The sequence below is a fragment of the Neofelis nebulosa genome, chromosome 16 (genome assembly GCF_028018385.1).
Source record: "Neofelis nebulosa isolate mNeoNeb1 chromosome 16, mNeoNeb1.pri, whole genome shotgun sequence".
Taxonomy (NCBI): Eukaryota; Metazoa; Chordata; class Mammalia; order Carnivora; family Felidae; genus Neofelis; species Neofelis nebulosa.
The window spans coordinates 49,303,878-49,330,798 of record NC_080797.1 but is presented as its reverse complement, the minus strand read 5'-3'; the positions used below and the strand labels follow the sequence as shown (position 1 = coordinate 49,330,798).

Below are 26,921 nucleotides of genomic sequence, written 5' to 3'. Positions count from 1 at the left end.
TAGGAGGGGGTGGTGGCTTAAACAACAGGGATTTATTTCTCACAGTTCTTGAGGCTAGGAAGAACAGATAGAGGTGCAAACTGATTTAGTTCCCTGGTGAAGGCTCTCCTCTTGGCTTACAGATGTCAGCCATCTCACTGTGTCCTCACATGGGTGGGGGTGGAGAGAGGGAGAAGAAAAGGAGAGAAAGAATCAAGTCCTCTGATGTTTGTTTTTATAAGGGCGCTAATCCCATCATGAGGGCCCTGCCCACAGGACCTCATCTAAACCTAATTACATTCCATAGGCCTCATCTCCAAATAGCATTATGTAGGGGATAAGGGCTTCAACATATGAATTTGAAGGAGGCACAATTCAGTCCAAGGAGGTAAGAAAATCATATGATATATGAAAAGATGCTAAGTGCTAGGGAAGAAAAACAAAAAGGGAAAGAGAAGAGGGAATGTTGGCAGAGGGTGCTAAATTTTAAATAGGGTGATTTTTGAGCACCTGAGAAAACATTACTTGAACAAAGATTCTTCACAGGTAAGGGAATGAGCTGTGTGTGTATCTGGAAGGGAAGTGTCTAGCAGAGAGAAATGCAAGGGCAAAGTCTCTGCAGCAAGAGCTTACCTGACATGGTCAGGAAACAGCAAGGAGCACAGTGTAACTTCTATGATGTACCCTCTTCTCTCCCTTTAGGTGTAGGGTCTTTCTGGGGTATATAGGATGATTTGGTAGTTATCTAGCTGTGTTCATGGGACATGAGGAGCCTAGGGTCCTCCTACTCCACCACCACCTTCCTCTCCCTCTGTCTTGGCACTAATAAGCTCACTGTAAACACGGAGGTTAGTTTCTGGACTTTCAATTCTACCCCCTGTCCTACATGTCTATATTATGCCAGTACAACACAAGTCTCAATTATTGTAGCACTGCAATAAGTTTGAAATCGAGAATGGTCAGTTCTCCAATTTTGTTCTTCTTTTTCAAAATTTTTGTGACTATTCTGGATTTCTTTCAATTTCCATATAAATTTTAAGATCAGCTTCTCAATTTCTGCAAGGAATCCAGCTGGGATTTTGGCTGGGATTGCACTGAATCTCTACAGATCATTCTGGGGGGATGCTACGATCTTTACAATAAGTCTTCCAATCCATCATTACAGAATTCTTCCATTTATTTAGAAATTTCTTTCAACAATGTTTTGTAGCTTTCGGTGTACAGGTCTTGCACTTCTTTTGTTACAATTACTCCTAAGTATCTTTTGACGTTATTGCAAATGAAAAATATTTATTTTTATTGAAGTACATAGTTGACACACAGTGTTACATGAGTTTCAGGTTTACAACATAGTGATCTGACAAGTCTACACATTATACTATGCTTACAACAAATGTAGCTACCATTTGTCACAACACTATTACAGTATGCAAGTAGAGTTTATTAATTTCATTTTTGGATTATTCACTCCCATTGTATAATGTGATGGATTTTTGTATACTTTTGTAACTTACTGAACTTGTTTATTAGCTCTATTAGTTATATTTTATGGATATAAATTTCCATGTAGAATATCATGTCATTTGCAAATTTTAAAATAATTTTACTTCTTTTCCAATCCAAATTAATTTTTCTTGCCTAATTGCCCTGTGTAGAACCTCTAATACAATACTAAATATAAGTGGTGAGAGTGGACATCCTTATCCTGTTATCAAACATAGGTGCAAAGTTTCAGTCTTTCTTTTTTTAATGAATGTAATTTATTGTCAAATTGGCTTACATACAACACCCAGTGCTCACCCCAACAAGTGCCCTCCTCAATGCCCATCACCCATTTTCCCTTCTCTCCCAAGCCCCCATCCACCCTGTTTGTTCTCTGTATTTAAGAGTCTCTTGTGGTTTGCCTCCCTCCCTTTCTGTTTGTAACTATTTTTTCTCCCTTCCTTTCCCCCATGGTCTTCTGTTAAATTTCTCAAGATCTACATATGAGTGAAAATGTGTATCTGTCCTTCTCTGTCAGTATTTTATCATTAAGATGTTAACTACAGGTTTGCCATAGACGCTCTTCTATTTCTGCTTTGAGGGTTTTATCATGAAAATGTGTTGGATATTGTCAAACGTTTTCCTCATCTTGAGAAGATGTATTTTATTCTACTTAATCTATTACATTGATTGATTTTAGTTGGACCAACAAAATTGGCTGGATGTTGAATCAACCTTGCATTCCCAGGATAAATTCCGCTTGGTCATTGTGTATAATCCTTTTAGTAAGTTGCTGGATTCAGTTTTCTACTTTCTCTGTTGAGGATTTTTGCATCTATACCCATAAAAGATAATGCTGTGTTTTCTTGTGACGTCTTTGGTTTTGGTAACAGGCCAATACTGGCCTCATAGACTAAGTTGATATATGTTTGTCCTTCAATTTTTCATAAGAGTTTGTAAAATACTGGTGTTAATTCTTTAAATATTTGCTAGAATTCATCAGTGAAGCCATTTGGTCCTGGGCTTTTCTTTGTGGGAAGTTTTCTGATTACTTACTATCTCTTTACTTTTACAGACCTATTCATATCTATTGTATCAGTTGCAGTAGCTTATGTTTTCCTATGAATTTGCCCATCCTTAAGTTATAAAATTTGCTGTCATCCATTATTCAAGGTGTTCTTTTATAATGCTTTATGTTTTTGTAAGGTTGGAAGTTACATCCCATCTTTCATTCCTAATTTTAGTAATTTAAGTTCTTTCTGTTATTTTCTCTTGGTCAGTCTAGTTAAAAGTTGTTAGTTTTCTTGGTCTTTTCAAAGAACCAACTTTTGTTATCCTTATTTTTTCTACTGTATTTTCTATTCTCAATCTCCTTTATGTGCATTCTAATATCTATTATCCTTTTTGATCTGCTGGTCTTGGGCTTTGCTTGCCCTTCTTTTTCTAATTCCTTAAGTTAGGAGGTTAGATCATTGATTTCAGATCTTTCTTTTTAAAAAAATATAGGCACTTACAAGTATACATTTCTCTCTGAGCAATACTTTCATTTTATCCTCAAAATTTTGGTACTGTGCTTTCATTTTCATTCGTCACAAGGTACATCCTAGTTTCTCTTATTTCTTCTTGGATCCATTGGTTAAGAATGTATTAATTTCCACTTATTTATGAATTTCCTATTTCTCCTCCTGTTATTATTTCTAGTTTCATTCCACTGAAATCAGAAAAAGTACTTTCTATGATTTTAACCATTTAAAATTTACTGAAGACTTATTTTGTACCCTAACTTATAGTCTATCCTGAAGAATATGCCACATGAACCTGAGGAGGGTGGAGTGTAATAGATACACGTTAGGTTTGTAATTCTTGGTTTTAAGTGTTCAAGACTCACATTAAAAAAAAATGTTTAAGGTGCCTGGGTGGCTCAGTCATTAAGCATCTGACTTTGGTTCAGGTCATGATCTCATGGTTTGTCAGTTCAAGTCCCACATAGGGTGAGCTTGAGCCCCACTTTGGGTGAGCAAGATACCTGCTCTGGATGAGCTCGAGCCCTGCTTCGAGTGGGTCCCGCTTCTCGCTCTCTCTGCCTCTCCCCTCTCCCCCTCTGCCCTTCCTGGGATTCTCTCTCTCAAAAGCAAAAACAAAAAAAGTTGGGGTGCCTGGTTAGCTCAGTCGGTTAGGCATCCGACTTTGGCTCAAGTCATGATCTCGTAGTTGGTGAGTTTGAGCCTTGCGTCGGACTCTGTGCTGACAGCTCAAAGCCTGGAGCCCACTTCCAATTCTGTGTCTGTCTCTCTGCACCCCCCCCCCCCCACTCACGCTCTCTCTCAAAAATAAAAACATTAAAAAAATTAAAAACAAAAAAATGTATTTATTTTGAGAGAGAGTGCAAGCTGGGGAGGGGCAGAGAGAGAGAGAGAGATTCCCCAACAGGTTCCATGCTGTCAGAGCAGAGCCCAACATAGGGCTCAATCTCACAAACTGTGAGATTATGACCTGAGCTGAAATCAAGAGCTAGACATTTAATCAACTAAGCCACCCATGTGCCCCAAACTCACATTCTTCATTGATTTTCTAATTGTTCTATTATTGAAAGTGGGGTAATGAAGTATCCAACTATTTAACTGTTGAATTGTCTATTTCTGACAGTTTTTGCTACTGAAGATTTAGGGCCTTTTTGTTAGCTGCATATATGTGTTTAATAGTTGCATATTATTCTTGGAGTGAAAAATTTATTATTATAGACTATTTATTGTCTCTAGTAACAGTTTTTATCTTAAAGTCTAGTTTGTCTGATACTGAGTATGAGCAAACCAGCTCTCTTTTGTTTACTGTTTGCATGATATGTCTTTTCCCATCCACTTACCTTAACCCGTGTGTGTGTGTGTGTGTGTGTGTGTGTGTGTTTTAACTAGAGTGTTTCTCTTACAGGCAGCATATAGATGGGTCATTAAAAAAATTCCATTTTGCCAATCTTTGCTTTTTGACTGTGGTGTTTAATGCATTTACATTTAATGTAACTACAGATTAAGGCAGGATTTACTTAGTTATTTCATAAATACTTTTTTTACTATTTGTTTTCTATAGGTCTAATTTTTTTTGTTCCACTGTTTTCCCATTATTGCCTTCTTCTGCATGCAATAGATATTTTTAGGTATCATGTTAATTATCTTGTCATTTCTTATTATTTTGAATTATTTTATTTGTGGTTGCTTTGAGGACAATTAACACCTTAACTTATAACAATTTAGTTTGGATTAATACCAATTTCAATAGTATACAAAAATGTTACTCCTATATAATGCTGTTCCTTCCCTCTTCATCTGTGTTATTACTGTAATATAAATTGCATCTTTATACATTGTATGCCTGTACAGAAAGGTAACAGGAGGCCAAAATGCTTATCCTAGGAAGGCCTGCATACAAGGTAGGTTTTGGTTGTTTTAAGAACTTAGGTTTCAGTAGGGTTCCAATCATTGATGGATAAGGGCTCCCTGTGTCTAAAATGTTCATGCTAACAGTGATTGATGCTGACCACCCACTTTGCTTTTAAGAGGCTAAACTTTGGAGAAATGCTAGGCAGAGGCTGCCTATCTGACCAGCCCCAAATAAAAACACTGGGTGCCAAGTCTTTTGAGTTCTCCTAATTGGCAGTATCTCACACATGTCACCAAAATCACTGCTGGGGAATTAAGTGTGTCCTGTATTACTCCACTGAGAGAGGGGCCTTGGAAGCTTTGGCCTGGTTTTCCCTTGACTTTGCCCATGTGCCTATTCTCTTTGCTGATTTTTCTTTGTATTCTTTCAATGTAATAGATCTTACATATGCATGCAACTATATGATGAGTATATCCCTGCTCCTAGTGAATTACTCAAACAGTGGTGGTTTAGGGGGCGCCAAGACAATGCCTATTACCACATATTTAAAATGATTGCTTTAATGCAGTTGTTTAAAAAAAACAAATAGGATTTAAAAAGCTATAAAAATACATTTATATATATTGTTTATTTTGAGAGATGGTAAAGGAGCGGCAGAGAGAGAGAAAGAGAGAGAGAATCCCAAGCAGGCTTGATTCAGGGCTCAAACTCACGAACTATGAGATCATAACCTGAGCTGAAGTTGAACGTTTAACTGACTGAGCCACCCAGGTGCCCCATTTATATTGTTTTTTTTAAATATTTATCTATGAAATTACCTTTACAGATGTTCTTTATTTCTTTATATGGATGAATTACTGCCTAGTGTTTCACCATTTCAACCTGAAAAGGACTCCCTGTAGCATTTCTGGTAGTACAAGTTTTCTGGAGATTCAGTCTCAGTTTTTGTTTATTTGGGAATATCTTCCTTTCTCCTTCATTTTTGAAGGATAGTTTTGTTAGATATAGACTTGGTTGACAGTCTTTTTCTTTAAATATGTCAGTCCACTGCCTTCTGCTTGCCATAGTTTCCAATAAGAATTCTAAGGTTAGTGAGTATTGAGGATGTGAGGAATATGTGAGAAATTATATTATTATATTATATTATAGTTATATTTAATTATATATAATGTATAACATATATAATATATATAATTATAAATATATTATATTATATGTGAGGAATTGTTTCTCTCCTATTTTCTAGATTCTTTGTCTTCAGCAGTTTGACAATAACATATTTACGTAAGGATCTCTTTAATTTTTAACTACTTCAAACTTGCTGGTTCTTAGATTTGATGTTCTCCATCAAATTTGGAAACTTTCCAGCCCTTTTTTCTTCAGCTAATCTTTCTGTTCCTTTCTCTCTTCTATCCTTCTAAAAGACTCCCAGTTGGGGAGCCTGGGTGGCTCAGTCGGTTAGGCGTCCGACTTCGGCTCAGGTCACGATCTCACAGTCCGTGAGTTCAAGCCCCGCGTTGGGCTCTGGGCTGATGGCTCGGAGCCTGGAGCCTGCTTCCGATTCTGTGTCTCCCTCTCTCTCTGCCCCTCCCCCGTTCATGCTCTGTCTCTCTCTGTCTCAAAAATAAATAAATGTTAAAAAAAAAATTAAAAAAAAATAAAATAAAAAAATAAAAGACTCCCAGTATGTGTACACTGGTATATTTGATGGGGTCCTACAGGACCCTGTGACAATGATCATTATTCTTCATTCCTTTGTTTTCAATTACTCAGACTGGATAATCTCAACTGACTTACCTTTAAGTAAACTGATTCTTTCTTCTTTCTGGTCAAAAGTGCTGTTGAGTCCCTCTAATGAATTTTTCATTTGTTATTGAATTTTTCAAATCCAGGATCTCCATTACTTTTTTTTAAGTTTTTTTTTTTTTTATTTTCAGAGAGAGAGAGAATCCCAAGCAGGCTCCACACTGTTATTGCAGACCCTGACACAGGGCTTGATCACATGAACTGTGAGATCGTGACCTGATTCAAAACCAAGAGTTGGACGCTTAACCAATTGAGCCATCCACGTGCCTTTCCATTAAGTTCTTTTCACAAATTCTATCTTAGGGGAGCCTGGGTGGCTCAGTCATTTAAGCGTCTGACTTCAGCTCAGGTCATGAACTCACAGTTTGTGAGTTTGAGCCCTGTGTTGGGCTCTGTGCTGACAGCTCAGAGCCTGGAGCCTGCTTTGGATTCTGCCTCTGTCTCTGCCCCTCCCCTACTCACGCTTTCTCTCTCTCTCTCCTTTAAAAATAAATAAACATCAAAAATTCTGGGGCATCTGGGTGGCTCAGTTGGTTACGTGTCCAACATTGGCTCAGGTCATGATCTCACAGCTCGTGGGTTCGAGCCCCGCATCAGCTCTGTGCTGACGGTGCAGAGCCTGGAGCCTGCTTCGGATTCTGTGTCTCCCTCTCTGTCCCTCCCCCAACTCGTGCTCTGTCTCTTTCTCTCTCTCTCTCAAAAATAAACATTAAAAAACATTAAAAAAATTATATCTTATTATTGATTCTACCTTCTTTTTAAAAATTCTATTTGGTGAGGGGCAGCTGGGTGACTCAGTTAAGCGTCCGACTCTTGGTTTCAGCTCAGGTCATGATCTCGCAGTTTCATGAGTTCAAGTCCTGTGCTGGGCTCTGTGCTGACAGTGTGGAGCCTGTTTGGGATTCTTTCTCTCCCTCTCTCTCTCTCTCTCTCTGCCCCTCTCCACTTACACTGTCTCTATCTCTCTCAAAATAAATAAACTGAAAAAAAATAAAAATCTATTTGGGGAGACATCATTTTCATAGTTTCCTATAGTTCTTTAGACAGAATCTCCTTAGTTTTTTGACTATATTTAAAATAGCTTTACATACTAACTACCTCAGGGACACATTCTATTGATTGCTTTTTTCCCATGTGTATGGGGCAGACATTCTTTCTTTGCATGTCATAATTTTTGTTGAAAAAAGTACATTTTAAATAATACAATGTGGCAATTGTAGAATTCTGATTCTTCCCTCTGCTCAAGGATTTTTGTTATTGTGACTTTTAAAAAAATGTTTCTTTAAAGTCTGTATTCTATCATGTGTGACCATTGCAAGATCTACTCAGTGATCAGTTAATGAGTAGACAAAATTTTCCTTAAACATCCATAACCAATATATGTCTTATTTGGCAAGAGGCTTTGTATGTCTCTTGACATGCTTTCGATCCTCAGCCAGGCAGGTGACAACTCTACCTTAGTCTTCACTTCCTGTTTCAACACAGCCAGAGGTGAGAGCACAGGGCCTTCTCAGTCTTTCTTGAGCATGTGTACATCCCTGGTTATATGCACCATTGTACAAACAGGCATGGCCCACTAGAGTCCGAGAAATACATGAGAACTTTTGAAGCGCTCTATGGAGACCTCAGTTCCTAGCTTTTCCCATTAAACTGTTTAGTTAGCTTATTATTTGCTGGAAAATTTAGTCACTGTCTCAGGATACTGTGAAATTAAACAACTAATTGCCTGGGTGAACTCCTAGTCAGGTCAAATAAAGATAGCCTTGTGAATGGGGTCTTCCAAGAAATGGGGTCTCATGGAAGAGAGGTTCCATAATGACAATTCTCCAGGAATAAGATCCAGCTGCCACTGTGGCTAGCAGATTGCTTGCTTTCACCATGATTTACAACTATTATGAACTAGGAGAAAGGGAAATGGGAACTGGGCAAGTGAAAATGCCATAACACTCACAGTTCTTAATGAGATTCGACCATTTTCATGAATGTTTCCTGGAATGCTGTAAACTGGTTAATTCACAGTTTTGAAAAAGTTGATTCTAACTATTTTGCTTATTTTCTCATTCCTTTGTTAAAGATTTTCGGAGTTCTTTTGTCATTTTTGTGCATCTAACCAAATTTGTAAATATTTTGTTTCAAATATTTTCATCTAAGTTCATGACAGATATTAGTCTGTAGTTTTTCTCTTTCTTGTTTTTATATTGTCTTCATCTAGTTTTGGTAGAATAGTGCTGGCCTCATGAATTGGGAAGGGGTCTATTTTCTAGAAGAAATCATATGGAATTGGTGTTATTTCTTATGTAAATGTTTGGTAATATTTATTAATGAACCTATCAAAGTGATTTTTTTCAAACTACAAATTAAATTTCTTTACTAGGCAGAGGATTATTCAGGTTATCTATTTCATCTTGAGTGAGTTTGGTATTTTGTGGTTTTGGGGGAGTTAGTCTATTTCATATAAGTTGTTGAATGTATGCATATATTTTTTCCTCATATTATCATTTTAACATATGTAGAGTATATAGTAATATGACCTCTTTTATTCCAAATACTGACCATTTGTGGCTTCTTTTTTTGTTAGTTTACCTAGAGGTTTATCAATTCTATTGATCTTTTTAAAATCGATTTTTTAATTTTTAGCTTCACTGATTTCCTTTATTGTTTTTTGTTTTCAAATTCATTGATTTATACTTTTATCTTTATTATTTCCTTTCTTCTGTTTGCTTTACATTTATTTTGCTCTTCTTTTCCTAGCTTAAGATAGAAGCTGAGATTACTGATTTGAGAACTTTTTTCTTTTTCAAAATAAGCATTTAATGATATAAATTTCCCACTGAGCACTGCTAAAGATGCAGCCCACATATTTGGATGTATTTTCACTTTTGATTAGCTCAAAATATTTTCTAATTTTCCTAAGACTTTCTCTTTTACCTTTCACCTATGCATTATTTAGAAGTATGTGTTTAATTAACAAGTATTCAGACATTTTTTTCTTCTGTTATGTGTTACTGATATCTAATTTAATTGTTTAATTTCATTTTGGTCAGAGAATACTATGATTTCAATTCTTTTTAAAAATGTAAACTTTGGGGCACCTTGGTGGCTGAGTAGGTTGAGCGTCCAACTCTTAATTTCAATTCAGGTCATGATCCCAGGGTCAAGCCCTGCATGGGGCTCCATGCTCAGTGTGGAGCCTGCTTAAGGTTCGTTCTCTCTCTCTCTCTCTCTCCCCAAATCGTTCTAAGATTAAAAAAAAAGTAAAGTTACTCATCCAGGATATCGTTTATACTGGTAAATGTTCCCTGTGCACTTGACAAAATATTTATTCTAATATTGTTGCATGTAGTGTTCTATAATATCTATTCAATCCAGTTGGTTAATAACATTGTTCAAGTCTTCTATATCTTTATTGGTTTTCTGTCTACTTTTAGTATCTATAACTGAGAGAGGATATAAAATCTCTAGCTATACTTGTGTATTTGTCTATTTCTCTATTCAGATCTGCCAGTAGTTCAAATATATTTTGAAGTTTGATTTTTAGGTGCATACACATTAAGGATTGTTGTATTTTATTGGCATATTAGCCTTTTCATCATCATAAGATTTTCCTTTTTAATACTCCAATAATACTCTTTGCCCTGAATTCTACTTTGTCTGATATTAATATAGTTATTCCAAAACGTTCACTTGTATTTTGAATTCTATTCTTCTTCCCAAATCTGCCTATTTACTTTTCACAGCACTCAAATAGCTGTTCCATGCATTCTGTCTAGGTTTTTAAGACAGTATGTCTCATGTGTGCTCCATCTTATCTAGAGTTGAAACCTCCAGACTACTTTTTAAAAGTTAATTTTAAGTTTGCACAGGCACCTGGGTGGCTCAGTTGGTTAAGCATCAACTTTTGGTTTCGGCTCAAGTCATGATCTCACTGTTCGTGAGATCAAGCCCTATGTCAGGGTCTGTGCTGTCAGCACAGAGTTTGGGATTCTCTCTCTCCCTCTTGCTCTCTGCCCCTCCCCCACTTCTCTCTCTCTGATTCTTTTAGTAAATAAACTCTAAAAAATAAGTAAAAGTTAATTTTAACTTTGTAAATTTTAACTTTTAACCAAATACACAAGTATAGTTTAAAAGGCAAATAATAGTATAATAGTTAGAATTAAAAAAAAAAAAAAACCCAAACAATTCTTTTTTAATCTACTCACATCCTGTCTCCAGTTCCCAATCCTCAGGGGAAAAAAAATCCTTTAAATATGTTAGTTCTTCTACTCATTTACCTCCATGTTTCTAAATAACATTTAGAACTACTACTACTTCTTGGTTTTTAACTTTATGTAATGACTTTTCTTATACAAGATGTTCATTATCTTATATCACTGATACTTCATCATCTCTTCATTTTCCTGACAGTTATACCACAATTCTTGTGTCATCAATATTCAGTAGATTACCATTTACAGGTGAGTTATATTGTACACTACGATTATATTTTCTTTCTTGTACAAGATTTTTTGGTCTGCCTTAGAGTTAATAACTGTCTCTCTCTCTCTTTTTTTTTTGCTTAATTTTCTATGTATTCTATCATTAATTCCCAAACTTTGCCAAACTGTAAAAATTCTTCTCAATATAATTAAAATCTCCACCCTTAGAAACAAATCTAGACTGGCTACTATGGGACTGGTGCACAGCTGTCACCCCAGAGCATCCTTTCCTAATTTGAGAATTTCCTTTTCTTCTATTCTAGGTTGGAACTCCAGTTTCCTAAAACCTTGATGTTCCTCTGTCTGAATTTTCTCTTATTTGATGAAGCATATCTTCCTGTAGCATCCTGAGAAAGTGTGCATTTGAAGCTAATGTTTTAAATCTTTCCATGTTGAAGACTTTATTCTATCTTGGAGCTTATTGATTGTTTGGGTTGTATAGAACTTCAATTGCAAGTCAAAATTTCCTTCAAAAATTTGAAGATAATTTAAAACTGTCTTCTAGCTTCTAATGTTGCTTTTTAAGAAGTCTCTTTCCATTGTGATTCCACGTCTTTTATAGGAGACCTCTTTGTTCCCTCAGGAAAGTTTTAGGACATTTTCTTTATCTCAGGTACTTTGAAACTGCATGAGGTGCTCTGTAGCTTTTCTCTTACTGGTACTTGAGTGGGCCTTTTTAACCAAGAAATTATGTCCTTCAATTCTGAGTGTTTTTCTTGGATTATTTCTTTGATAGGTTTATTTCCTCTGTATTTTCTCTCGTCTCTTCATATAGGTTTCCTTTTTATCAGAAGTTGTCTCTTGAATACTGATGTTTAAATTGCTTGGTTTTTCTTTTCTATTTTCTACCTTTTTGTCATTTTGACCCAGGAAATTTTAATTTTATCTTTTAAGCCCAATTCTGCATTTAAAATTTGCTCCTATCATGTTAATGCCTAGAAACTTTTCTTACAATAAATCTGTTCTTGTTTCATGGAGGAAATATCTTACCTCTCTATGTATATTATTGTTACATTTGTTTTGTATTTTCTTCTAGGCAGGGGTTGGCCCACAAAGAAAATCTGGTCCATACCTTGTTTTTGTACAGCTTGCAAGGTTGGAATGGTATTCACATTTTTTAAGGATTAAAGAAAAAATAAAAAAGAATATGCATGCTGACTGTACATGGCCCCCAAAACCTAAAATATACATTGTCTGCTCCTTAACAGAAAAAATTTGCCAACCTATGTTCTATTGTGCTGTTTATGTTTTCTACAAGTTCTTCCACCTTGTTTTTCTTTTGTTGGTATAGTTCTGCTGTTGTTTTTTTCTGTATTTTTCATGATGCAGACTTTGAGTATCAAATGCTGACTGGTAGCTCTGCCTACATGGCTGTGGCTTATAAACTGGGAAGCTTTGCCAGAGTAAGGTACTCTGGTAGGAACAGGACCACTTTGATACTATTTTACTCACAAGGTAGTTAGTATCCCTAGAACTGTACTTTCCTGCCTTAGAGATGTAAGATTGATTATAAGCCTATTCAGAGCTGAGAAGAAAAGGGGGGTGGAGTTCTCACATTCAATAAACAGACTTTCTTAACCCCCATCTTTTATGCATCCTTAGCTACAGCTGGAGTTGAAGAATATATAAACTCTCTAGTATAATCTCTCCAGAGAGTAAATCTCAGTGGAGGAGGGAGCTGTCTACTTATAGGAACTTGCAACCAATTCTTTTGTGATTAACCCTACTTCAAATGATACTTCAGTGTCCCCACATCCTGAGTTTTTCCATGCCTGAATCTGAAGGATCTTGTTGGCTTTGCAACAGCCTTCTTTTGCCTGCTAAATCACTCAATCATTCATTTGTTCTCCAATGTTCAAAATTTGTTGACATCTCATCTGTTATTGTCCCCTCTTCCACTCTTTTTTTAACTCTGTGGTTGGACATTTTTATTCCTTTACTATCATGGAATTTTGAGAGGGGTGAAGATTAATATAAATATTTGATTTTTCCAGAAAATCTAAAAAATCTAAATTCTATATAACATTCTTTTTTGATATTAAAGTAATCCATAGGTTCTCAGGCATCACACCACAAAATTAGGCAGGAGAGGAAGATGGATACTGCCAATATTATAGAACAGTGATGAAAATCAGTGGAAAGTCAGAGTGCCACTCTATTTTTGATTCCACTTTGGTTTATTTTAAAGTGTCCTATGGTAGAAAGGCATTTAAGTTAAAAAAAAAAAACAACAGTTCAGAGAAAAAGAATTTCACATTTTCTTTTTTCCATTGTTTTCATACTGCCTTGTTCAAATGAATTATGCCCACTTCAGACAAAGATTATACTTTCAGCAAAGCAGACCTTTTAGGAAACTCATAGTTCAGTTGTAACCTGGTCACAAAACCATCTGGTGCATTCCCGAAGGCTGTTATTACATTTCACGGACTTATATTACTTCAAATACTCTAACAGTCCCATGTGGGCTTAAAAAGAGGATTTAAAAAAAAAACACCTTAATTTGTTTCTGCTTACTTTAGACCTTCTAGACTTATCCCTTATAAGAGGAATCCTGATTATAAGTACCTTTTATGTCAATCAATACACATTATGAGTTTTATCAAGTGATACAAAACACTCACTTGATTTTTAAATAGATATGTTTCTTTGTAGTAAGTTGCTACTTGTTGATACTGTTTCTCTCAAAATCGATATGATGACAGTTGGACTATCAATTTTTTAATTAATAAAATACTAAAACTATAGCATTATATGTAAATATTACAAATGTATTTTTAATGAAAATTCTAGGAAAAGTATGTTTTAAACCTTTAGAAGCTCTCTGGAGAACATGGTATAGTGGCAAAAGTATCAAACCCACCATTTTCCACGAATTCAACAAGTATTTATTGAGCATTCATACCCTAAGCTGAGACACAGTTGGTTGCTAATAATGTACAAATGTATAACACATGTTTAAGGAAGTAGGCAGATATATAAATAGGCTATTACAACACAGTAAGATATATGCTATAATAGTAATAAACTACTATGGGTTTCCTAAGGAGTAAATCCTCAGAAAAGTAAAAAGAAATTTTCATAAAGAACATAACCTTCAACTGGTTTTGATTGGTAAATATGCCAAATGAATTGTATAACTTGTATGCCAAGGCAGAGAGTAATGATGGGATATGGTATGTTTATTAGTAAAAGATTTTATGTTTAACAGTGAAAACTTCAGCACATAAAGGTAAGGTCTAAGGATAAAAAGCAGGTCTTGAGGTTTTAAAAGTAGGTGGGGGCCAAGATGTGAAGGCTCATTTAGTAGTATGTGAGGTTAGATAAGTAATTTCATCTCTTACAACCTGTATAATATATGTAGAAAAGGTTTATAAATGACAAAGTAAATATATTTTTGCTTCAAACGATTTCTTAAAATTCAAGACACTGCCTACATTAAAGAGGAAAAATAATCAACTGAGGTAAGAATATTTATTTTCCTAAAATTAAGTATAGTGACTAAAATTCAGGAATATTAAATAATATTCAAGCTCCCATAGAAACTATTTGCTGAATATTAAAATACAAATAAAAGATGACAAAACAGGCTGATCACCAGGGAGAGACCAAGTAAGCAGATGAAATGCTTCAAGAACAATTTATAATGCAACTTGATGCCAAGTACCAATGGGATTTCTAGGCAGAGAAGGGCAGCAGCTTAACCATATCAGATTAATCACAGAACTGAATCATTCAGTTTGAAGGGAAACACCTGCAGAATATCGGAAGAGGGGCACCTGGGTGGCTCAGTCGGTTAAGTGTCCAGTTTCGGCTCAGGTCCTAATCTCACAGTTTGTGAATTCAAGCCCTGCATGGGGCTCTGTGCTGACAGCTCAGAGCCTGGGGCCTGCTTTGGATTTGTGTCTCCCTCTCTCTCTGCCCCTCCCCCACTCACGCTTGGTCTCTCAAAAATGAATGTTTTTAAAAAAAAAAAAAAAAATTAGGAGTGCCTGGGTGGCTCAGTCAGTTAAGTGTCTGACTTCAGCTCAGGTCATGATCTCATGGTTTGTGAGTTCAAGCCCCACGTCAGGCTCTGTGCTGACAGCTCAGAGCCTGAAGCCTGCTTCAGATTCTGTCTCCATCTCTCTCAGTCCCTTCCCCACTCACCCCTGTCTGTGTGTCTCTCTCTCTCTCTCAAAAAATAAACATTAAACAAATTTTTTTTTTAATTAAAAAAAATAATGGGGTCTTCCCTTTTGAGGCCATGGCTGGAGCTACAGTGGTCCACATGAAGTTCAATCTGTTTGTGACCTCTGACCGGAGCAAGAACCATAAAAGGCATTTCAATGCACCTTCCCACATTCACAGGAAGAGTATGTCTTCCCCTCTTTCCAAGGAGCTGCAACAGAAGTACAACATTCAATCCATGCCCATCCCAAAGGATGACGAAGTACAAGTTGTGGAGGACACTACAAAGGTCAGCAAATTGGCAAAGTAGTCCAGGTTTACAGGAAGAAATATGTTATCTACATTGAACAAGTACAGCGAGGAAGGCAAATGGCACAACTGTCTATGTGGGCATCCACCCCAGCAAGGTGGTTATCACTGGACTAAAACTGGACAAAGACCACAAAAAGATCCTTGAACGCAAATCCAAATCTCGCCTAGTAGGAAAGGAAAAGGGCAAATATAAGGAAGAAACAATTGAGAAGATGCAGGAATAAAGTAATCTTACATACAATATTAAATAAAAAATGTTAAAATAGGAAAAAAAATAATGGGGAAGAAAGTGGGTGATGTGTTCTTGGGACTTAAATCCAGTTATTGTAGTCTTATGTCATTAGCTATCTGTAAATTTGAACCCAAATGCAATCTAATCTGCTTATGTGTAAATGGACTAACTAATGAACAAGATACTTGAGAAAAATTTTAATTCTGGATTTGGCTAGGTCAGATAATGGTTAGCGGTGGGTCTTCTGCCTGAACTGAATAGATGTCAAATGGTCATGTTTTCATGACTTTATTCTTTTTTTAAATATTTATTTTTATTTGTATTTATTTTTAGAGAGAGAGCAAGCCAGGGAGAGGCAGAGAGAGAGCAAGAAAGAGAATCCCAAGCAGGGTCTGCATTGTCGGCACAGAGCCTGATGTGAGGCTTGAACTCACAAACCACGAGATCATGACCTGAACCAAAACCAAGTGGGACACTTAACCAAATGAGCCACCCAAGAGCCCCTGATGATTTTATTCTTAACCTGTGTTCTTTTATTTTAATTATCTGAGTGCCTTATAGCCTCACAGGAAAATTACATGGCTTTAACTAATAATAATTTCATAAACAGAGAATATGAAATATTAAATTATATTATTAAAAATACAAGAATTACAGTGTTTATAAATTAAACATTGATGTCCTACAATATGAAAATTATGCTATAAAATGGTGATTTAATAACTAGTTGTACAAAACACAAATCTTAATGGACCAGAATCCTTAGAAAAGAAGTATTACAATTAAATGTTATTATTAGTTGATGTTAATTCTTTAGTACCACGAGTATAGTTTGTTTTATCTCTTCTTGAATAGTTTGCTTTATACCCATAAAATCATCAATTGGGTTCTGATGTTCACAAGGTAAAACTTTTATTGTTTGAGATAGTGAACTTCTATAAACATTTATGGAGTACCTCTTCTGTGTGACATTCACTGATCAATTATAAATCTTTACATATTTTTTAAATCCTTTATTTTTTAAGTTTGTTTATTTACTTTTGAGAGAGACAGAGAGAGCAAGTGGGGAAGGGGCAGAGAGAGGAGGACAGATGATCAGAAGCATGCTCTGTGTTGATGGCAGAGAGCCTGATGCAGGGCTTAAACTCACCAACTGTGAGATCACAACCTGAGCCAGAGCTGAACGCTCAACCGACTGAGCCACCCAAGTGTCCCAACCACAAATCTTTAAACTTTAGCAGAGTTTGTAGAGTTTCATTTGTTCCATCGATTCTTTTTAGCTTTCACTTGTGACATCTATCATTAAAAATATACCAGTTCCAGGGGTACCTGGGTGGCTCAGTCATTTAGGAATTGGACTCTTGATTTCAGCTCAGGTGATAATCTCACAGTTTGTGAGTTTGAGCCACATATTGAGGTCTGTGCGGATGGCACAGAGCCTGCTTGGGATTCTCTCTCTCCCTCTGCCCTTTCCCGACTCACATGCATTCTCTCTCATAAACAAACAAACAAACAAACAAACAAACCAGTTCCTAAGGTTCTAGTGAAATACAATTCTATCAAATTTATTATAAGGATTAAAGTAGCAAGACTATCTCTTCTACAGCCCTGACCAAAGGTTAATATTACAGTTATATTACATGAAATTTCACTTACCTGCCTAGGGCCTGGTTTAAGGCCCTATATGCTTGAATTTCATACCATTGACGACCAGGTAAAAGACCTCTCAGTTTGGAGTGCTGATCATTGTACTGTCGCTTTAGTACAACCTAATAATTTAAAAATATTAAAAATATAGTAGATAATTACGGCTCAGTTAAAAAACCATATTAACTTCCAACATTCTGAATCATTTTATTAGGGTAGAGACATTTTGTTTTTCAGTATTTCAGTAATACATTTTTTTTCAGTTCATTTAAAACATGTTTATTCATCCTTATATTCCCTGAACTCCTACATGCAAATAATTAATTAGCTGTGTGATGAAATCAGTTTTATTGAGAAATAATTTACAGAAAATAAAATTCACAAACTTTCAATGTACATGTAGATAAGTTTTGACAAATACATAGTCACGTAACCATCACTACAATCATAATTTAGAATATTCTTACACCCTCCTAAATGTCCTTTCTATTCCTTTTCAGTCTCTCTCCTTCACTGCTGACTCTGTCAAACAATGATCTGCTTACCTTTTTGCCTTTCCTAGAATTCCATGTAAATGTTATTATATAGTATGTAATCGCTTGTTGTTTTCATTTAGCATAATGATTTTGGAATTCATTCATGATGAAATATACATCAGTGGTTCATTCTTTTATGTTTATCCAGCCTGATAATACCTGCTTTTTTGATTGGGGTGTTTACACCCTTCACATTTAATGTAAATATTGTTATGATTTGGTTTAAATCTACAGCAGCAGAACACACATTCTTCTCAAGTGTGCATGGAATATTCTCCAGGATACATTATATCATATAAATCATATAATGTATCTTTTACAACATCAATGGTATGAAATTAGAAATCTATTAACACAAGGAAAACTGGAATGTTCACAAACATGTGGAAATTAAATAACACACAACTGAACAATGGGTCAAAGAAGAAATCAAAGGAGAACTTAAAAAATATCTTGATACAAATGAAAATGGCAACACAATAAACCAAAACTATCAGATGCAGCAAAAGCAGTTCTAAGAGAAAAGTTTATAGCAATAAATATCTACAGTAAAAAAAAAAAAAAAAAAAAAAAAGATCTCAGATAAACCACCTAACTTTCCACCTTAAGTAATTAGAAAAGGAAGAATAGCTTAATCTCAAAGTTAGCTTAAGGAAGGAAACTAAGATGAGAGCAGAAATAAACTTTGAAGCTAGAAAACAATAGATAAAAATCACTGAAATGAAGAACTGGTTTTCTGAAAAGACAAAACTGATAAACTTTTTGCTAACTAAGCAAAAGAAAGGGTCAAATAAAATTATAAATGAAAGAGTACATTTCTGGGATAACCCAGAAGGAATGGATAGATTCCTACAAATATACAACATACCAAGGCTAAATAATGAAGAGAAAAAATCTGAACAGATCTATAATAAGCAAGAAAATTGAAGCAGTAATCAAAAGTCTCTGAACAACAACAACAACAACAACAACAACAACAACAACAACAACAAATCCTAGGACTAGATGGCTTCAATGGTAAATTCTATCAAGCATTTAAGGAAGAATTATCACCTGTTCCTTCTCAAATGCTTCCAAAATATTGAAGAGACAGAAAAACTTCCAAACTCATGTTAAGAAGCCAGTACTACTCACATACCAAAGTCAAATCAGGACACTACAAGAAGAGAAAATTACAGGGCTATATCCCTATAGGATAAACACTGTTGCAAAAATCTTTATCAAAATACCAACAAACTAAATTCAACATCACATTAAAAGGATTAGATACATGATCAAGAGGGATTTATTCCTGGAATGAAAGATTAATTTAACTATACATAAATCAATAAATGTAATAAACCACATTAACAAAAGGGAGAACAAAAATCATATAATCATCTCAAAAGAGGCAAAAAAGCATTTGCGAAAATTCAACATCCTTTCATGATTAAAACTCTCAATAAATCAGATATAAAAGGAATGTACCTCAACATAATAAAGGCCATATATAACAAGCCTGCAGCTAATATACTCTGTGGTGAAAAGCTGAAAACTTTTCTTCTAGTATCAGGAATAAGACAAATGTGCCCACTCTCACCACTTCTAGTCAACAAAATACTGAAATTCTTTGCCAGGACAATTAGGCAAGAAATAAAAGGAATCCAATCCAGAAAGGACGAAGTAAAACTTTGTTTGCATATGACATGATCTCATATGTAAAAAGCCCTAAAGACTCTACCAAAAAACTGTTAGCACTAATAAATGAATTTAGTAAAGTTGGAGGATACAAAAACATCATACAAAAATCAGCTGTATTTCCATACACTAACAACAAACTATCCAAACAAAAAGAAAAGAAAAGAAAAAGAAAAACAGTCCCATTTACAATAGCATCAAAAAGAATAAAATACTTTGGGATAAATTAAACCAAGGAGGTGAGGAGCACCTGGGTGGCTCAGTTGGTTAAGTGTCTGACTCTTGATTTCAGCTCAGGTCATGATTCCAGAGTCATGAGATTGAGCCCTGTTTCGGGTTCCACACTGAGTGTGGAGTCTGCTTAAGATTACCTCTCTCTCTCCCCTGCTCACTCTCTAAAATAAAAATAAATCAAGGAGGTGAAAGATCTTTACACTGAAAACTTTAAGACATTGATGAAAGAAACTGAAGAAACACAAAGAAATGGAAAGATACTATGTTTATGCATTGGAATAATTAGTATTGTTAAGATGTCCTTATTGCCCAAAATGATCTACAGATTCAGTGCAATCCCCCTCAAAACCCAAATAGCATCTTTTACAGAACTAGATGAATGGTAACTGGCTAGTAACCCACATGAAAAGATACTTAACTTTATCTTTTTATTTTGCAAGAAATGCAAATTTAACAATCCCACTGTTTTTATCTGCAGAATACTGACAAATATTTACCACAAGTGTTTCTATTTTCCTACAAGTACATATAGATAATATGTGCAAGGATATTCATAGCATCTTTCTACTAAAGACAAATAAGAAACAACCTAAATGTCTAATTATCAAGTGGATAATTAAATGTTATATTACATTTATTCTGAGATAAATACTAATTAAAAGAAATAGATTTATATATTTTGACATGGAAATTTAGCCAAAATATATTTTGTAAATAAAAAATCAAGTAAAATACACACACACACACACACACACACACACACACACACTCACACACAGTCAGGTATAATGTTTTTAAAAAGGACCATGATTTAGAAAGATGCCAATTCTAAACCAACTCCCAAAAAGATTTAAACCAAAACCCTGACAAAAATCACAGGGGAGACAGAGTTTAAAGATTATGTACTTTGAGGGATGCTTGGGTGGCTCAGTGGTTAAGCATGTGACTTTGGCTCAGGTCATGATCTCGCAGTTCATGAAGTCTGAGCCCCACACAGGGGTCTGTGCTGGGAGCCTGAAGCCTGCTTCAGATTCTGTGTCCCCCTCCCTCACTTTGCCCCTCCCCCACTCATGCTCTGTCTGTCTCTCTCTGTCTAAAAAATAAACATTAAAAAAAATTTAAAGAGGGGCGCCTGGGTGGCTCAGTCTGTTAAGCGGCTGACTTTGGCTCAGGTCATGATCTCGCGGTCCGTGAGTTCAAGCCCCGCGTCGGGCTCTGTGCTGACAGCTCAGAGCCTGGAGCCTGTTTCAGATTCTGTGTCTCCCTCTCTCTGACTCTCCCCCGTTCATGCTCTGTCTTTCTCTGTCTCAAAAAAAAAAAAAAAAAAAAATTTAAAGATTATGTACTTTGAGCTTTTCCAGAGTTCCCCTAAAAACTTGTCAAATCATGCCCATGTAAGTTCAAGATCATCAGCTACTAACTGAACTACCTACAAAAAACAAAAATCAATATTCTTCAGAGAATAACAGAAAACAGAATCTCTATAATGTACCATCTACAATGTCCAGTGTACAATAAAAATTACTAATAAAAATGTGAGCCATAATCAAAGAAAAAAAGAGTGAACAAAAACCAATCTAGCAAGGGCCCAGCTACTGGAATTAGCAAAGACCTTGTTGTAGCCGTTATAAATATATTTAAACAACTTAAAAATATATAGCTTAATAAATGAACTTTGGAGAAATGGAAACTATAAAAAAAGACCCAAATGGAAATTCTATACCTGAAAAATATAGTAACTAAAATAAAAATCCATTGGATGGGTTTAACAGATCAGAGAAGACAGAAGAACTGGTAAATCTTAAGACAGATCCACAGAAGCAATGAAAAGCATCAACTAGAGCCCCACACACCAAAGACATAGGTATGAAAGAATCAAAGCATGTGAAAGCAGTCAGTGATGATCTGAACAAATTTAAAATTCAGAGTTGAAACAGTACTAATACATTTGAGACAATACTTAGTACTTCAAAGGCTCCACTATTAAAGGATATCAAGAATCTCATACTTTTCCAAGTGGCTGAGACTATATTCATTTTCTATCTAGGTACTAATACACAGTACTAACACACAGAGACTGTTAAATTAAACTTCTTCTTTGCTGGAAAAGACATCACAGTAAATCCTGCCGTCTAGTCAATTGAGCTTGATATTAAAATCATACTCCTTTTCTGGGAATGCAAGCTGGTGCAGCCACTCTGGAAAACAGTATGGAGGTTCCTCAAAAAACTAAAAACAGAACTAACCTACGACCCAGCAATTGCACTACTGGTCATTTATCCAGGGGATACAGGTGTGCTGTTTCGAAGGGACACATGCACCTCCATGTTTATAGCAGCACTATCAACAATAGCCAAAGTATGGAAAAGAGCCCAAATGTCCATCGATGGATGAATGGATAAAGAAAATGTGGTATATATATATATATATATATATATATATATATATATATATATATATATAGACACAATGGAGTATTACTCAGCAATCAAAAAGAATGAAATCTTGCCATTTGCAACTACGTGGATGGAACTGGAGGGTATTATGCTAAGTGAAATTAGTCAGAGAAAGACAAATATCATATTACTTCACTCATGAGGACTTTAAGAGACAAAACAGATGAACATCAGGGATGGGAAACAAAAATAATATAAGAACAGGGAGGGGGACAAAACAGAAGAGACTCATAAATATGGAGGACAAACTGAGGGTTACTGGAGGGGTTGTGGGAGGGGGGAAGGGCTAAATGGTTAAGGGGCACTAAGGAATCTACTCCTGAAATCACTGTTGTCACTATATGCTAATTTGGATGTAAATTTTAAAAAATAAAAAATAAAATTAAAAGATAGGCTTTAATATCAATAGTGTACTTATATAAAACTGTAATTTAAAATTTTCTGTTAAAAGGACATTTTTTTTCCTGGACTATTCTATTCTAGGTAATAAGAGATTGTGAACTTGTAAAAGGTTCTTCTTTATACTTTAAGTAATCTTCCTAGACAACAATGATTTTGTATCTTACCAAAATAACTTCATGTTGTCTTTTTTATCAGGTCTTTGGTTACTTAAGAATACTGAGTCTTCTCAATATTAAAAGAGGTAAATTTTCCTTAAAAAAAAAAAAAGAATGTTCCTTCAGTAAGTGCCTGTCCTTACAGTCCCCATCTCAAGCTCGGCTTCCAGGGAAACAAACCCAAAACATGAAGACAGTAATGAAATGGAAAATGAAGAAGAGAGACATGGAAGATGGAAGGCCAGAAGATCAAGAAAGACAGACTAGAGGATAAATAACCAAAGAAATAAAAGGAATTTTTCTGGGTTGAAAAATGTCTTCAATTCTCTCAGATCCAAAGGATTCAACAAATGATAGGAATATCCAAAATCCACTGTCATCATGTAAGATTACTTGGAGATTCTAATCACTAAATGAACTAAGAAAAACCAATAGTACCAATTAGAAAAAAAATAAACATCACCATTATTTGTAGATGATTTGAATATAAACCTAGAAAATCTAAGAACTGAAGTGGGAAATTATTGAAACTAGTAAGAATTCTAAAAGATGGTCAAACTATGTAGTCAACCAAAAACATTAATAGCTTTCCTTCATATTACAATGACTATTTAGAAAACATAGTGAGGAGAAAATTCCATTCACAGGACCAACAGAAATTATCAAATTCCTAGGAATAAAACCAACAAAAATGAACTAGATCCATTTCTTAAAAGAATTTATAAAGCTTTGCTGAAGGACCAAAAACAAGATCTATATAAACAAATCAAGGTTCCTAAAGGAGACTATGGATGTCAAATCTTTCCAAAATAAGATATAAATATAATATACTACAAATACAACTGCCAAACGTAGTTGGGGGGGCAGTTTTGTGGTGTGTATACAGTCAAGAAATTAAAAATCAGGTTCATCTGGACAAATAAATTCTTGTTCTATTTAATTAAAGATATATTTTTTGCACAAGAGAATTAAAAATTTAAGAACTGCGAAAAAATAAATAAAATAAAATCATACTCCTTTTCAAAGATGGACTCAATTACAGCATATAATGCTACATTCCTATTAAAAAACAGTGTCACACCAAAGGATACCACATACACAGCCTTCATATGGTCTTCATAAAAAATGTTAAAATTACATCCTCCCAAGAGTGAACTACTTTTATACAAGGTCAGAATGAATGGTATACACAATTAGCTAAACACAAAGTCAAAATTGGAAAAGATGGGAACAACAGATTTTAATAATAAATGATAATAACATTTATTGAGCTCCTATAATGTTCTAAGCACAGTGCACAGGAGTAGAGCTGGGAACTGAATCTAGGTCTCTTTCCAGAGCTTGCTCTCTTAAGAGTGAAAACTCTGGAGTCAAGACACTATATAGCTTTCCTGAGTGATCTTGGGTAAATCAATTCTGTTGTGGCTTACTTTTCCTAATTAGAAATGGAATCAGTAAGAAAATCTAATTAAAGTAAAATTTAAAATAGTTCTCAAATACAACGACAGCAATTTATTCACCTATAACTATCTGCTAGTATTGGGAGCTCACAGAAATTGACTACAGGGGTGCCTGGGTAGCTCAATCAGTTAAGCATCTGACTCTTGATTTCAGCTTAGGTCATGATCTCACAGTTTCTGAGCATGAGCCCCACGTCGGGCTCCACACTAACAGTGTGGAGCCTGCTTGGGGTTCTCTGTCTCCCTCACTCTCTGCCCCTCCCCTGCTCTCTCTCTCAAAAAATAAATAAACATGAAGAAGAAGAAGAAGAAGAAGAAGAAGAAGAAGAAGAAGACGACGACGACGACGAGGAGGAGGAGGAGGAGGAGGAGGAGGAGGAGGAGGATGGGGGAGGAGGAAGAAGAAGGAGAAGAACAAGAAGAAGAAGAAAGGAGAAAGAAGAAGAAACAATTGACTATAATACCCAGCAACTAGTTATTGAATATGAAACAGCAGGAACTGCTCTTTCTTCACTTAGTCAACTTTTTAAGATCTCATATGTAGTATTCCTGGGGAAGTATATAGTATATTTTTGTAGTATAAGCCTAATTAAAGGTATAAAGAGTTACCTTCTTGGATAAACTCTGGACTTTCAAGATAAATTAACAAGTTAGTTTTAAGAAGTTGTGAAACTACTTAGGGCGCCTGGGTGACTCAGTCGGTTGAGCGTCCAACTCTTGATTTCAGCTCAGGTGATGATCTCATGGTTAGTGGGTTCGAGCCCAGCGTAGAAGCCTCGCAATTACAGTGCAGAGCCTTCTTGGCATTCTTTCTCTTCCTCTCTCAGTCTCTCCCCCTCCTCCCCTCTCTTGAAATAAATAAATAAAAACTAAAAAACAAAAAAAGTTGTAAAACTACTCAAGAGAAAACAAAGTCTCTTCAATACACTCTATATTACTATTAACCTTTTTAAACAAAAGGACATGTGTCAGACGAGAAATCAGAAGAGTATACTTCTGACAAGTAGCTTTCAAATTGGTAGGAAAGAAATTGTACTTTATATCCTCTCAAAATAACCTGTCAAATTTCTATATTAAAACTTTATAACTAGAATACAAAGGAAGTACACTTTCCTTTAAGTGTTATAGGTTATATTTTAAAAAATAATATAATAATATGGCATCATAGGAAAGGTTAGATAATAGTATGTAAAAGTAACAATTCAGTGATAAAGTATATTATAATATGTAGAGATTAAAAGAAAATATACTTTAAAAATTCTATCCAACTGGGAAAAATGTATATTTCCTACCTATCTCTCAAAATATAACTAAGTAGTTTCTTTATATTCTTTGAGGGTACCTGCCAACCCCTGCCAAATTGTAGCATTTATCCTTTGTTAGACATAATAGCTTAAGGGCTTTCAAATTTCCCTACACCTTATTCCAAACAAATACTTTATAAAGATCACTCTGCCTATGATAACAGTTGTTCTAGGATATGTTAGTTATAAATGAAACAGAGATAATGTAGCAACTATTAGATTAAATAAACAAAATTATCTCTCCTTAGTGTTTTAGTTTTCATTAAAGTGAACTAATTTTTATGTTTGACAACATGAATTCAATTTCTTATAAGTTTTCAAATATTCTCTACCATCCAAATAGCCTTTAAAATACTGTGAGTATTTTACCCAGGAAAATTATTTTAGGCGAAAAGAAAAAAAAAAAACTTTTGAAGGTAAATATATATATATCAATTAACATTTAAATATTTTTTATTATATAAAGAAACAAACTCCTAAAAATTAATAAAAAGAAAAAATTGTCTTGGGGAAGCACATTTCATTAGGGAAAGCAAGGTTAAGGGTTTAGAAAAGGTAGGAAGATCGTATACCGCATTATAATGACATCAGAATCTATTACACTGTACACTTAGGGATTATCAGGCATGAAAATCAATGCCCAATTTAAAATGACATAAAGCATATGTGAAAAAGTCAGTTTCTCCTGCCAGCAAATAGCCTAAATGTTAAGTAAACCAAAGGCTGGAAGGGATTAGTTGAAATGTCAAAAGGCAACCTTTTACTTTTACCTGCTCATCCTTATAAATGCATTCTCATCCCTCAGGCATGATTTCCAAACAAATAGTTTCAATGTGCAGCAGCAAAAGGCCCATGGCAAGCTCTGCCATCTTGTAACTGTCAAAGAGATTACTCTTTGATCTATTTGGGAGGTCATGTCCACATTCACATTAGCAATACAGTCTAACAACATTATACCTGTTGATCAATCCTTTAATGCCTAACGAGACAGACATTTTATATTATGGAAGTTAACTGTGAATGTTTTTTCTAAGTTTTGACAGAAAGTAAACACTATAAACTAAGCTGAAGTGTGGTTTGGAAAGATGATCTTGTAGACCAGTTAACATTACTTTTCAAATGTATTTTACAAGGCTTTCCCAAAATAGAAAGCTATATTTAATTGTACACTCTAGAAAGAGTTTAAACCACTTGGTCCCCACCCCCAATAAATTAGTATGTG

The 26,921-nt window shown here is 35.1% G+C and overlaps 1 protein-coding gene and 1 pseudogene across 1 annotated transcript in view; one reads left to right on the top strand and one right to left on the bottom strand.

Moving 5' to 3' along the window:
• BRIP1 (BRCA1 interacting helicase 1) overlaps window positions 1-26,921 on the bottom strand; it is a 209,866-nt gene that overhangs the window by 21,069 nt on the left and 161,876 nt on the right. Inside the window, 1 exon segment of the mRNA XM_058702531.1 lies at window positions 17,485-17,597. Within this exon segment, the coding sequence (XP_058558514.1) occupies window positions 17,485-17,597 (113 nt within the window).
• Window positions 15,385-15,865, top strand: LOC131496825 (large ribosomal subunit protein uL24-like; annotated as a pseudogene).